This window comes from Musca vetustissima, unplaced genomic scaffold (genome assembly GCF_032173495.1).
Source record: "Musca vetustissima isolate MV318-11 ecotype Yass unplaced genomic scaffold, APGP_CSIRO_Mvet_v1 utg75459, whole genome shotgun sequence".
NCBI classification, from domain to species: domain Eukaryota; kingdom Metazoa; phylum Arthropoda; class Insecta; order Diptera; family Muscidae; genus Musca; species Musca vetustissima.
In genome coordinates this window covers 17,841-31,134 of record NW_026884751.1, presented here as the reverse complement: position 1 = coordinate 31,134, position 13,294 = coordinate 17,841, and the positions used below count along the sequence as shown (strand labels likewise).

At 35.4% G+C, this 13,294-nt stretch overlaps 1 protein-coding gene across 1 annotated transcript; it reads left to right on the top strand.

Annotated features, from left to right (window-relative positions):
- Positions 1–1,141: 1,141 nt before the first annotated feature.
- On the top strand, positions 1,142–10,398 carry LOC133331726 (uncharacterized). Its single transcript, XM_061540103.1, has 4 exons — positions 1,142–1,160; positions 5,669–6,810; positions 6,890–7,177; positions 9,846–10,398. Exons 1-4 carry the CDS (start codon positions 1,142–1,144, stop codon positions 10,356–10,358), a joined length of 1,962 nt encoding a protein of 653 aa, XP_061396087.1. The 3' UTR covers positions 10,359–10,398.
- Positions 10,399–13,294: the final 2,896 nt, after the last annotated feature.

Here is a 13,294-nt window from a genome sequence, read left to right as displayed (position 1 = left end):
AACGATTTGCTAATATAAACGAATATTTAATTCATAAATATTATTAATGTCTACATAAATTACTCATACCCAAGAAAACCTTACCGGAAAATTATGGTAGGGTATACGAGGTATAAGTTAACCATGTCATGAAGTAGTAAAAAAAGAACATTCACACACACACACTCAAAAACCTGAAATAAAAAAGTTATGGCTTTGAACTTTTGACAAAAAATAAAAATCTTTACCAAAAAATAAACAAAGAACCACAACACAAAGGCAGTAAAATACATGACCTATATTTCGGTTAGCGCTGCTCACCTTTTTCCCAAAATTAACTCTGTTTTGATGAGTTTCAATTAATTTCTGTGGGATTTCGACAAACAAAAAAGGGGTTGATAATGAGTTCGTCGATAGCACACAATATGGTAATATCACTTTCATTTATTCGAATAAACAAAATATTGAGTACGGCGCTGTCTGCTGCTTCACTTTCTAACCATGGTTACAACAACAATAAAAACAAAAACAACAACAACAAATTTGTCTTTCAAACGGGCCAAAAAAATGGGGAGCCAAGTCACTGCCACCGACCTGAACATCATTAATGAATAAACAAATTGAAACATAATTATGATGTGTGAGAATGTGTAAATTACAAACATACATAGAGATACATATATAAAAGCGACTTAGCCTAAGACAAGATTATGGATTTGTAAGTCTGTCTCTTTTCTCCCTCTCTCACTCTCAAAGTGTTCAATCTGTATATTGTTCTCTTTGGGCCACTTTGTGTTTTGGTCAACCACACAGCCAGCTGGTGGTTACCTTGGCTTTAACATTTATTTTTCCAGTTGTTGATTTCTGTTCACAGCCCAACAAATATCGTTGGCTGGCAATCGCCGCCACTGAGCAACCAAACACCAGTTCGTCTTGGCTTGAGTTCTTGTTTTTTTTTTTACTTTTGGTTCTTTCTTTTGCATTGGCGCTTTGTTGCTGCTATTCCGTTGTCTTACGGAGATTTTCATAAAAATCTTTGAGCTACTTTCATATTCTTCATTTGAGTTTGAGACGTGGTAACGTAAACTTTAACGTGTCGTTCATAGTAAAGAGAAATTTTTGTCGGTATAAAGAAATTGTTGAAACTAAATAAATATTTAAAATGAGAATTTTGCAAGCTTGTAAGTGGATGTGAATGCGAAAAAAACGAATGGAAAAATTATGTGAAAGGAAAAAACAATCATTTCATGAGACTGTTCTGGAAAATTAAAGAAAAAATATGTGTATTTAAAAAAGTGTCAAGAATTTATAATATTTTTAAAATTATTATTAAGATCCCTGGAGACTAAAAAAATTTTATAAAATAATACCAAGGAATAAATTTAATTATACGCCTGGTTGCAGTTTATTTCTGAACTGTTACAACTTTTTCAAATGCAATTTGTGGGACTTCGAGCATTCGATTTTATTCATCAGTAATTAAAATTTGCATTTAGAAACATTAACGGATTTATTTTTGGAACGAAATAGTTATTCTTTCTCCATAAGCCTTATGTACAAGAGGTTTTGAATATAAAACTCAGACTAAAGAACTTTTCCCAAAAAAAAAGAATCAAATTTTAGATGTAATTGTATATAGTGAATTCAATTTTTTTATTTATTAAAATAATTTAGTTATTTAGTCATTCAAATTAGTCTATTTGAAATTTAAAGATATCAAAATTTAATTAAGACAATAAATTTCGAGTACAAAATGAATGTAAACTTTTTTCGATATTAAATGGAATAATTTAAATTAAAATCATTAGTGAAATGTTTCGAATAATATTATAAATGTGTGTGTTAAAAACAAGGACTGCAGAAAAGACGTAGGAATTCGAAGTATCAGCGAAAACATAATTTTGAATAAAGTTCCTAATGGGATTTCTATGGTTAACATTTGAATAAAAATATGGCAATAATTTAGGTTAATTTGGATACATTAATATTTTGGAACAAAATTGAACAAATTTACAGGATTTAAGAAAACATGTGCAGGATAAAAACATGAGTAAAATACTGTGGACGAACTTTTTATCCCCTTCTCCACCTGGTGTGCATTCAATATTACTTAAACCGATTATATGGGGGTCAGTAATTGCAATAAGTGTTAGTAGGTTTAAAAAATATTAAGAGGAGCTTTAAAAAAATAATAATCTGGCTGAAAACTGGGGTAGGACTGAAGTTCCTACAGAAAATTAAAGGAGACATTTGTTTGGGGACTACGAAACCGATATACAAATTTTAACCACATCGACGAAACTACACGGTTAAGAACTTAATAATACCGAGAATGGAGCAGTACGTTTTATCGACACCGTTTTATTGGAGCTATACCAAAACGTACACCGATATTGATATGTTGTAGTAGCAAGAATTGGCAAGGTGTTATGCCATGAGAACCTGAAAAATCAAATTAGAGCCAATACGATTGAAAGATGTTTCCAAACCCCTCAAAATACCAATTATGTTAACAATTTTTGGTAGGGATGAGAATTCAAAATATAAAAAAAACATCCAAATTGGGTTAAAATATGTGTGTAAAATATGTAGTTATGTGGGACTCCCCTAAAAAGGGTAGTGGGACATTTTTTACTCGTCAAATTATCTCTGAAAAACTAGCCCAAGCTTAATAAAGCTGAAAGATGGGTGGTAACCTTTATATGGGTGAACTCCAAAAACATCGACCCATATTGACGGTACGGAGCGTACAAAAGCTTCAAAATACCGAATTTTTGGGAACCGTTTATGGAGAGTATCCGCATTTTTTTTTTGTTGACAACTTTTGGTGGGAAGTTTTTTTTTTTTTTTTGGTACTCAAATACCTTTTTAACCACGAAGGCAGGCGCCAACGAACTTCTTAGTGAGATTGTATCGCTGGTAACGTAAATACTTCGATTTGTTACACGAGACATTTGGTTATGAAGGGGTTTTTGTAAAGAAGCTATAAATGGTTTCGGAGGAGAATATCACTAAAAAACTAAGGACCTGGTGAGAATCAGTAGCTTTCCCTGCCTTACCTCTTAGTGGACATATTTTCCCCACAAACAAATGGTATCCCAAATAACACTACTGAAGATTTTTTACTCAATTACTAATAAAATCACGTGCCCAAACTCCCCAAAATGCCGGAAAATGGAATGTAGAGTTATATGTGGCTACAATAAAAGTGGACCAATATTACAGCTAATTAGGTTGAATAGCGTGCCAAAAAGCTTCAAATTACCGAATATTGGGGAGTACGACTACATAGGGGGCAACCTTAAATATTTTGAGCTCTATCGTGATTTCAACAGATAGACGGACGTACATCCCTAAATCGACATACAATTTTATTCTGATCAAGAATATAAGGAAGATTTTCTGAAGATGTCTGAAATCCATAAAATAACGAAATCTGGGGAAATCGTTACCAAAACAGGGACCAAAAGTGGCATGTTTTAGTTGGAAGATTTGACACGTAATTAGAACTCAACATATTAGGTTGGGGAAAAAGAAATCCATTTTTTTTCGGCAGATGGTTTTACTGATAGATTTCTCGCAGTAAAAAAAATATTTTGCTGTTTTTTGTTTGGTGCATTCAGTTGAGAGTTACAGGGTGTTAAAAATGGAAGTGAACAAAGAGAAAATTCGGTATTTTTACAGTTTTTCTTTGACAAAGGCCAAGCCAAGCGGCTAAAATTATGAATGGTTTTTACGGTTCCGATACTATAACAATTGCAATTTTGGGTTCGTAAATTCCGTTCAGGAATTTTTGATGTTAAAGATGCACCTCGACCAGGTAGGCCGGTCGTCGAAAATGTCGATAAAATTGGGGAAATTATCGAAGTTGACCATTTAGTGTATGATGTACTAAAAGAAGTGGGCCGGGAAGCCTCATGTTCAAACATTGTACAGGAATGGTTTAAATAGTGGCTTGCAAAATGATGGTTCAAATAGGATACTCCACTCACTAATTATTGGATAAACAAATTTTCAAAATTGTAACATTTTGCATGGGAGGTACGCGAAGGGGCTTGGTAAAAATATTAAAATGTGCAATGATTGGACCAAAACAGACTGTCCAGTTGCTTGATATAGGATTTATGAATTTTGAAAATTTTAGACTATGTGGGAGAGTTACTGGAAGGGGTGGTCAGAAATAAAACGTAGATTGAAACAGACGGACATAGAATTTTATTCCGGTAAGAAATCGAGTGGGGACTTCGAAATGCAGCCAATTTTAATGGAACGTAGTCATTATAGAGAATACCTAGCCTCTTTATAATGTCTATATCCCATTTTATACTCCGAAACCCCCAAATATAAAATTACAGACACTTATATTGAATAATAAGGCAAGAACCTTCTAAATACCTAAAATGTAGCAGGGGATTTATATGGACAATATAACAAAATATTAACCTATTTTTCTGAGAACATTACTCTAAGCACTAAACTTCAAACTACATTCACTTCGTATAAAACGTACGGCTAAAACCTTCGCAATAACCTCAAATGTGTGTATTATTACAAAATGTGGTTCCTTATAAACAGAATGACCAAATGTAATGTATCCTCCATACTTGAAGAGGACATTACAAAAAGAGAAACCTATGTTAACGTTAAGATCATCGTGCCGAACTTTTTATACCCTTTACATCGAGTTAAACGTTAAAAGTACATACAAATCAATTCTAACTTCTTGAGGAAAATGAAACTACAGACTCAGGTTGTGTCAGGACCTTGAACATATGTCTGAAATCCTCAAAATACCGAATAATGGGGCCATACGGGAACAATATTGATAATTTTTGAGATGCAACCAACAAAATTGGTTGAACACCTGCTGAAGATCCAAAAAAATACCGAATATTAGCGGATACCGTTAAAAAATGACCGAAACTTAGATCTAAATTCATAATATTTGGTACGATATTTACTATACAATCTAAAAATACCGACAAATTTGGGGGTATCTTTAGATAGGGTCTATACCAAAAATTAAATTAAAACAAATAAGGGAAGTAGTAAAATCGGACGGACTGACTTCACTTTATTTCATTATTTTCTGCACTATTAATATGAATTCGGTCGAAAATATATATGGAAGCTATGTTTGCGTATGCACCAATTTTTCAAAAAAAAAAAAAAAAAAAAAAAAATATTATAGGCTCAATTTAATACCTTGTGCAATATTTAGTCGCAATCAGAGAAACATAGGGAACCTGATAAACCATTTACATAAAATTGAACCAATTTCATCCAAACATACCTGTCGTTATTTTTCACTATTTCGATATATTGTGCAAAATGTTGTGTAACTCAGATAAAATCGGGCAAATAAATGATCTGAGCCAAATTTCATCTCATTCGGATAATAAGTACGACCTGCAATTTGTTTATACATAAACATCAACAGACAGACGAACGGACAGACGGGTAATCATAAATCGACTCAGAAAGTGATTATATGCATATTCCTAAATGGAACCATTGGTCTATCTCGTTTCCTATTGTTTGTTATAAACATATGCACAAATACATAATACCCTGTCCACAGTGTGGTAAAGGGTATAAAAATATAATTCATATTCATTTTTTCAATATATAGAGTTCTATTTTATTTTGAACTTCACAAATTTAATTTTTATATTTAATTTTTTTCCAGTGCTTGTTGTGTTGGGTTTAACCCTCTGCCTCGCCTTACCCACCAAAAATGACGTGGAACAAAAATCCATATCCTATGCCAGTGAGGCATCTCAAATAATTGCCACACATTTGCTAAAATCTTTCAACGATATTGATGGCAACCAGGTTCATTCACCCTTGGGTGTATCGACAATGTTAGCCATCTTGGCCGAAGCTTCACAGGGTGATACCTATGATGAATTCTATAAAGTTCTTGGTTATCCCAAAGAGAAATCAGCACTTCGTGACTCCTTCCGGGCAATTCTATCGAAATATGAAGCAAAGAAATACAATAACGAACCATCATTCCAATCATGGTTGTATATCTATCGTAACTTCTCGGCGCGTGATGATTTCAAACAACTTGTACAAGACTACTATTTGGTTGATGTTAAAGACATCAATCGTGATGATTACGATTGGAGTGAACCCAATACATCATTGGATTTGGATAGCCCAACGACGGCCAGCAACAGCAAAGATGTGATTGGCTTTGAGACATTGAAACGTTTGAAGATCGATGACGATGATGATGATTTGGGTTTGGGCTTGACCACCGTTGGTGCATACACCGATGGCTATGGCGAAGAGTTCATTGAAAAGGAAACATCGAAATTCGATCGGTTCGTTGATGATAAGCAGTATGTGGAAAAACCTGAAATCATTGAAGAATTGCAAAAGGAAAAAGAAAAACTAGCAGAACAAGAACTGACGATAGGGCAACAAGAACAACAACAAGAAGAGGAAGATTTGAAACTGACCACAGAGGAAGCTGTTGCTAGTACAACTGCTGCTGAAAAACTAGAAACTCTTGATGAAAAACCAGCTGCAGACCAAGAAGAGGCCGCTAGCGATGCTGCTGTTGATCTCAACAAACGTGAAGATGATTTGAACTTGGAAGAAAACGAAACAGTCCAAGACAAAGAAAAACTGTTGAAAACATTCAAAGATGCTGCTGCTGATGATAACATCATACCCATACAAGAAGTTCTTGAGTCCAATGAACCTGAAAAGGTATCGCTGCCATTGGAAAAACTAGAAACGGTATTAGATGATGCTTCTAAGGGGTCACCAGCTGAAATAATGTTGGCTTTGGAATCGCATGTTAGTGCTGCACGAAGTGTAAGTAAAATAAATAGAAAAGTTGAAAAAAGTTAATAGAAAAAATAACCTTTGCTTTTTCTGGTTTTCTCTTTCCCAGGCTTTTGGAGGTCGCAGCCTTTTCCAACGTGATGATATCGCCTCGGCTTTGAGTGCCAATTCGATTACAGGTCGTGATATTGGTTCTAAAACTAAAATGTTGCTGTTCAATGGCCTATACTATCGTGGCAATTGGGCAAATAGTTTCCATGAAAAACACGATATCGATGAATTCTTCTTTATGACTGAAGATGATGCCATGAAAACACCCATGATGCATTCTCAGGGTAAATTCCATATGGCGGAGTTGGAGGATTTGAACGCTAAGGTTTTGTGTTTACCATATGAGGTAAGTTGGAGTTTTTTCTGATTTATATAATTTTGGTCTAATAACGAAAACTTGAATATTTATAATAGTTTCATGTATTATAGATGCTTATAAACCAAGTGTCTAAGCCCTTTTGGGGATTTATTGAACAGACATTTTGAAATTTTATTGTGAAGCAAATCCTCTTACCTCCACTTGTTATGGTAGGCCCTCATATAACCCCCATTATTCTATATTTTGAGGTTTTTTTATACCTTATCTACTGTAATTTGATATTTTGGGTTATTACTGGGTAGATAATCCTTCTACAAAAACCTATCGATATTGGTACAATTAAGGTACCAATTTCAGAATTCCAGCCCAATCGCTACAACCAAATACCAAATATAGGACCATTTAGAAGATAATATTATGAATTTCCAAAACTTCCAACATAGTCCAACACTTGAAATTTGAAGTACGATTCCAGCTCTATCAGTTCACCCAAATACACATTTGGTACCATTTAGTACATGTTAGTACGAATTTCCAAAACTTCTTACATATCCCAATCCTGCACCCCCACAATGACCCTAACTTCAAACTTCAGGATTCCAGTTCTACCGGTTCCCACAAAATTCAAATTGTACGAAATTATGTACCCTTAAGTACGAATTTTCAAAACTACCTATATCACACAACAAACGGAAATCTTATTTCTCGATTTCAGGTTCACCAAATTACACATTAGTACGAATTTCCAAATTTCCCTACATTCCCCAATCCTACACCCAAACAAATCCAACTTGTACCAAATTTAGTACTCTTCGTACATATAAGTAAAAAAGTTCCAACACTGCGTACAAATCCGAATCTTCGTACTCCGGCGGTAATTTCCAGCTCCAGCTCCATCCGTACCTCCAAATTAAAATTGTACCAAATTTTGTGCCGTTTAGTACTTTTGGTATAAATGAGTACACAGTTCCAAAACCACCCCCTATACCGACCCTACTACTCAAACTTGATTCGCATTCCATATACGTTCACCTGCTGCGAAATTGTAACAAAATTTGTACAGTTTAGTACTTTTCGGGTACTTATAGTTGGAATTTCCAAAAACCCTTTGGTACATCTATCCTACACTCTATAAGTGACCCTCAATCCAAATTTCTATCTCTATTGTTTCGCCAAATACAAATAATACTTTGTAGTACTTTTCGTGCCGTTCTAGAATTTCATCTTCGGACAGGGTGACCATCACCCAAAAATTCAAGATTCTAGCTTCAGTCGTTTCGTCTAGGCGTTGATGAATCGTTAAGTCAGTCAATCACTTTACTCTCTTATTAAAATAGATTTAGTACTTTTGGTATAAATGAGTACACAGTTCCAAAACCACCCCCTATATCGACCTTACTACTCAAACTTGATTCGCATTCCATATACGTTCACCTGCTGCGATATTGTAACAAAATTTGTACAGTTTAGTACTTTTCGGGTACTTATAGTTGGAATTTCCAAAAACCCTTTGGTACATCTATCCTACACTCTATAAGTGACCCTCAATCCAAATTTTTATCTCTATTGTTTCGCCAAATACAAATAATACTTTGTAGTACTTTTCGTGCCGTTCTAGAATTTCCAAAAACCCAGCCTTATCTGACATCTTCGGACAGGGTGACCATCACCCAAAATTTCAAGATTCTAGCTTCAGTCGTTTCGTCTAGGCGTTGATGAATCGTTAAGTCAGTCAATCACTTTACTCTCTTATTAAAATAGATTTAGTACTTTTGGTATAAATGAGTACACAGTTCCAAAACCACCCCCTATATCGACCTTACTACTCAAACTTGATTCGCATTCCATATACGTTCACCTGCTGCGATATTGTAACAAAATTTGTACAGTTTAGTACTTTTCGGGTACTTATAGTTGGAATTTCCAAAAACCCTTTGGTACATCTATCCTACACTCTATAAGTGACCCTCAATCCAAATTTTTACCTCTATTGTTTCGCCAAATACAAATAATACTTTGTAGTACTTTTCGTGCCGTTCTAGAATTTCCAAAAACCCAGCCTTATCTGACATCTTCGGACAGGGTGACCATCACCCAAAATTTCAAGATTCTAGCTTCAGTCGTTTCGTCTAGGCGTTGATGAATCGTTAATTCAGTCAATCACTTTACTCTCTTATTAAAATAGATTTAAAAGATTTTGGGCACATTTTTAATTAATTTGAGTTGAAAATCTCCCTACTAAAAGTTATCAATATTGGCCCAAATATCGTTATTTTGCGAAGATTGGACGCGTGTTTCAAGTGAATCAGCTGTAATTTTCAATTTTGGGCTCTCTGGTAGAAATCTTCTTCTTCTACAGGCGTTCCCTCAAATGGCCTGTAATCTTGTGTCAATATTGTCCCAAGTTTTCGGGTACCACCCATATAATGGTACCTCTCAATCGATGTGGCTGTAATTTGGTAAAAAGGGTTCTTGAAGGCTGTATGAAATTGTCGATATCATTTCATGCGTTGGTATAGCCCCGATATGTAGTTGGACTTTTTGGATTTCTAAAGGATCAGGAATAATTTCGATATAGGTTCATCATTTGATATAGTCTTCTCTTAAAATAATGTTGGTGGAGTGTATAAAATCCTAATATTTTTTTACTTCTTCCTGACATAATTTTCTATTTTCGATCTTTACTTAATTTTAGAACAAAAAATACTCTCTAATGATTGTGTTGCCCAACGAATTGGAAGGTCTACATGGACTGATACAGAAAATACAACCCGGTGACTTTAAGAGATTCAAATCGGTCATGAAAGAACGTGATTTACATGTTGTCTTACCAAAATTCCAAATTGAAGAAACATCCCGTTCCGAGTCGATGCTTAAGAGTTTGGGTCTCACAAAGATTTTCTCACGCAGTGAAGCTGATCTAAGTTTGCTGTCCGATGATCGTGATTTACATGTTGATGAAATTGTCCAGTTTGTTAATGTACGTGTCGATGAAGGTGGTAATTCGGTAATAAGTCTCTCGGCTGCCGATGCAGAAGGTCGCAATAAGACCGAAGAACCAATGGAAATGTTTGAAATCACCCATCCTTTCTTGTATTTCGTAATGGATTGTGAATCAGATTTTATTTTGGTCTCAGGAAAAGTGCATGCACCCGAAGTGCAGGATGAGTTGCCGGTGGGTGTGACAGTGGAATTTGATCAAGCGTAGATTTTAAGTTAATTACAAATGAACAGAAAAAACAAACAACAACAAAATACGAAATATTCTCAAGACTTACGTTTAAGTATATCTCTCGCTATATACATATTTATTTGTAAACTGTGTACGTTTGTAATTTCATGGTACGAGTATTGATATGAAATAATAAAATAACTTTTTTATAAAAACATAAAAAACCCCGTGTATAATTCGTTACGTTTGTTTAATATAATCAGTGAAGTGAATCAGTGAAATAGTTACGGTAAGTGAGATTTTGTCATTGGCCATATTCCCATGACTTAAGTGAAGTGTGCGCATCTCTTCAATAATCAAAACAAGGATCTCAACAATTAATTCCCCGTCATTGTTGGGTTAACTGTTGTCCTGTGTCGAAGTAAAACTATTATCACCAACCCCCCACCATTTTTTCACAAAGAACACTTCAAAAATTCAATTGCTCGTAACAACAGAATAAATAGAAATTTATCATGCACACATTAGACATTACGTTGTCCTAACATTATTACGCCTTTGATGCTGATGGCAGAGGTGGACAGTACAGTAATGAAAAAATTTAATTTGTCATAGTCTTCGGGTATTAGAGAACAATGGAACATATAATTGAAATGTAAAATTCAATGGATATATATTTGGATAACAGTCACCAACCAAAATTACGTATTTTTAATAGCTGCTTCGAAGTGAAAAACGAAACGAAATTGTTTTTTTGATCTTCGAAGAATCAAGTCATGTAACGAATGTTCCGATTGAACAACGTAATCCAGTCTATTATGAGAGCTACTCCTTAATTTGTTGGTCTGAAGTCTTTAAATTTTGGAGAATTTGGAAAAAGGGAATCTTAAAAGGACCAACCAGCCTTTACATAAGAGGAAGAGGTAGCACTAATTGGTAAGAACCGCCGTCATCATAATATTTCGTAAAGACTGGGAATTCCAAAGGACGAACAGGCATTTACGTATGGGAAGAGGGCAGTAACAATTGGTAAGCCGACGTCTCATGCGAATGTTTGTAAGGGGCGCTACAGAAAAAAGACCTGCTATGCAGTGATCGATGAAAATAGTGGAGTTGATGCAGACTGCTAAATGATCTGAACAGATGCTAGTTCAAAGGGGGTCTATTTTATGTTTGCTTCAGGGTAAGAAAGACAGGGATTGAAGAGAGGAAGCTTGACGTCTTCCACAGGGAGAAGAACAAAGAGGGCTCTCCTTGGGATAGTCTTCCATGGGTCTTCAATTACAAGTCTGGCTTAGGCTATGGGTATGGCGAACTAAGTGTCCAATGCTGTGTACTTCAAATTTCTATAGCGTAGACTATGGATATGGCGAACTAAGTGTCTAATGCTGCCTACTTCAAGATTGGGAAGGCAAGGATTGGAGAGAGGATGCTTGAGTTGGAGTTCTCAATTCTTCAAGTGGGACGTCTTCCACAGGGAGGAGAACGAAGAGGGCTCTCCTTGGGAGTGTCTTCCATGGGTCTTCAATTAAAAGCGAACTAAGTGTCCAATGCTGTCTACTTCAAGATTGGGAAGGCAAGGATTGGAGAGAGAATGCTTGAGTTGGAGTCCTCAATTCTTCAAGTGGAAAGTCTTCCACAGGGAGGAGAACGAAGAAGGCTCTCCTTCGGATAGTCTTCGATGAGTCTTCAATTACTAGTTTGGCTAAGACTAATGGTATGGCGAACTACGTGGCTAATGCTGTCTTCTTCAAGATTGGGAAGTCAAGGATTGGAGATAGGATGCTTGACTTAGAGTCCTCAATTCTTCAACAAAAATTACAATTCTTTAATGGTAAAAGGCAATAGGATTCGTTAGAATTGGCCAACAGGAGAGGATTCGCTAGGCCACACATGACTCGTCAGAACTAGAGTTTTTTTTTCAAATAGAGAGCAGGAATTCTATGAGAATGACAACAAATCATGCAACAAAATCGGACATTCCGAAGAATTTAAAATAAAGTCATATAGTTCATATAAAAATAATGGATTTCTTTCCCCAACCTAATATATAAACCCTAAAACATATCCCTCGTATCCCTCCCATATTCGACCTCTTCCATCAGTAAAATTGCTATTTGAATAAAGTCCACAGCACCTCTTTCTAATACTGGCAATTTTTCTGAATCATATTTTCGCGAACTGAACATTTACGCCATGAGATGGAAATTTCGTAATTTAACTATTATAGATTTGTGCAGCCGCAAGGGTTTGTAACGCCGCGAGATATTGGTCCTAGACCCACCTTTTAGTATACCGACGGTAAAAATTACAAAATTTGAATTCTATAGCGTATATATTTACCCCTGAAGGACATAGACCCGAGAAGTTGATAGTATATTCAAGAAGAGTAGTTGACTTTAAATTGATACCAATTATATTGTCTTATGTACTCGGAAGTGGGAGTTACACTTAAAAATCTACAGGTGCTTACATACTCAGATATTATTTAGTAACCCATTTCCATACGAGAGGGCGGAAATATAGCGCTGATCACATGGAAATGATCAGATAATATTTTTTGGGATGAAGTAGAACGAAAACTTAATTTTTGGTGCTTTTTCGAGCCGATCTATAGGCCACAATTGAATGTCGAACATCACAACACAACCCACGGTGAAGGGAATCTGGATAAGTAATTAGGAGGGCTGTACTGAATATTGGAAATATTTATTGATCTATAGTCGATCAAAAGAGCGCAAATATCGTCGAAATTGTGTAGAGTATCACTGTTTTTTTTAATTAGAGCTTTAATTCCAATTTAATGCCAACAGCAATTTCAATTAGTTGGCCAGATCCCCTTCCCCGTAAAAAATTTTGATGTTCGGCTTGTAATTGTGGCCTTTTGATCTTCTAGAAAAAAAGACAACTACAATGTTTACGGTCCATTTCATCCTCTAAGTATCATCTGATGACCACCGAACGGATGACAT